Genomic DNA, 1,537 nt, shown 5'->3' on the forward strand with positions numbered 1-1,537 from the left:
GGGGTTTAAGGAATAGTGGGTGGAAATATGCACCAACATTGCCCTTTGTGTGTTACTGATCGGACAATTGTGTCCGCGATTTCCTTCAAGCGTTCAAGAGCTATTACTCTATGAATCCATTTCGCTGTCAACATGTTTACTTTGATATAAATAGTATATTACAATCGATCCGAAATTGTGGGAAAAGATAAAATACAAAAAACAACAAACAAACAAATAACAAACAAACAAAAAAACAAACTTATCTGACGGATAGACAACCCACCTTGCTGACCACCGTGGATCTGAACACGGAATCATCGTAGACCCATGCCGTGCACTCTCTGTTCACCTGGTCCCCCGTGCCCTCGTCCACTGACCTGACCAGACACTGTGACCACCCACCCTTGTCGCCCAGCTCGCTGTCCCAGGGGAGGCTGACGTTGATGAGGCTGGCGTGTGCCTCGTCCACAGCCACGTAGCTGTCGTTTGGCAGACCAGGGATGGAGCATCTGGGAAGGAACAAAGAGTTCGTTTTATGGCCCGATTACACATAACAAAAACTGGACGATCTATTGATCGTACAACAAATCGTTAGGTGTAACATCAAAATTGTACAAAATTTGGATTATTGGATGAAAGCATGGAGATTCGGTCGAGAAATCAAGCGCTGCATGATCACGTTCAGATTTGAGGGAGACGCGCTGCGACGTAGAATCGCTTTAAGCGAGAAACCCTGGCGGGTTTTTATTAAAGTTTTAGTAAGAGTTTGGCGCACTTTCAACACAATAAGGTCATATAAGTGCCGAAGATTGCAAGAGAGTAACAAGCCCTAAAAAGGAGGAGGAGAGAGAAAGACGATAGTTTTTTTATAGGAAAGAAGGAGTAAACCACACCAGAGCACCCGCCAACCACCCACACATCATGGCTGTGAAAGGGTTGACGTTTGATTAAGTCATCTAGAAAGGTGATTCCACATTGTTACAGCACTCTTGGGTAACTGTGGAGTTCAGCTCAATGGGCCACTTGAGACCTCTAGAGCTTCTCAAACTTAACCTGACGAAGACAACGCGGGCTTACTTAAGAGATTCTAACCTTACGTCCAGTAGAGTAAAAAGATCTTGGCCACTTCAGGCAGAGGGTGGTTAAACTGCACGTTAAGTATCTTTGAAGATATAAACGTGTACCACCGATTTAGAAAGACAGAAGCGGGTATGGTATGGTATGGTGTGGTATGGTATGGTATGGTATGGTATGGTATGGTATGGTATGGTATGGTATGGTATGGTATGGTATGGTATGGTATGGAATGGTGTGGTATGGTATAGTATGGCATCGGTGCCACCTCTTTTCAAGAATGCACGTCAATGTAAGAGGCACGAGTGTATGTGTGAGTGTGAGTGTGTGTTTGTGTGTGTGTGTGTGTGTGTGTGTGTGTGTGTGTGTTTGTGTGTGTGTGTGTGTGTGTGTGTGTGTGTGTGTGCACGCGCGCGTGCGCGCGTATATCCAATGTCTTTTGTGTATGTGTGTGTGTTTTTGTTTGTGTGTGGGGGTTTCT

General features: G+C 45.0%; 1 protein-coding gene across 1 annotated transcript in view; it reads right to left on the bottom strand.

Moving 5' to 3' along the window:
* Positions 1 to 905, bottom strand: part of LOC101846769 (organic cation transporter protein-like) — a 9,546-nt gene extending 8,641 nt beyond the window's left edge. Inside the window, exons 1-2 of the mRNA XM_013087992.2 lie at positions 901 to 905; positions 266 to 491 (exon numbers count right to left, since the gene is read on the bottom strand). Of these exons, the coding sequence (XP_012943446.2) occupies positions 266 to 491; positions 901 to 905 (231 nt within the window). The remainder of the gene's footprint in view (positions 1 to 265; positions 492 to 900) is intronic.
* Positions 906 to 1,537: the final 632 nt, after the last annotated feature.

The sequence above is a fragment of the Aplysia californica genome, unplaced genomic scaffold (assembly GCF_000002075.1).
Source record: "Aplysia californica isolate F4 #8 unplaced genomic scaffold, AplCal3.0 scaffold00668, whole genome shotgun sequence".
In the NCBI taxonomy this organism is placed as follows: Eukaryota; Metazoa; Mollusca; class Gastropoda; order Aplysiida; family Aplysiidae; genus Aplysia; species Aplysia californica.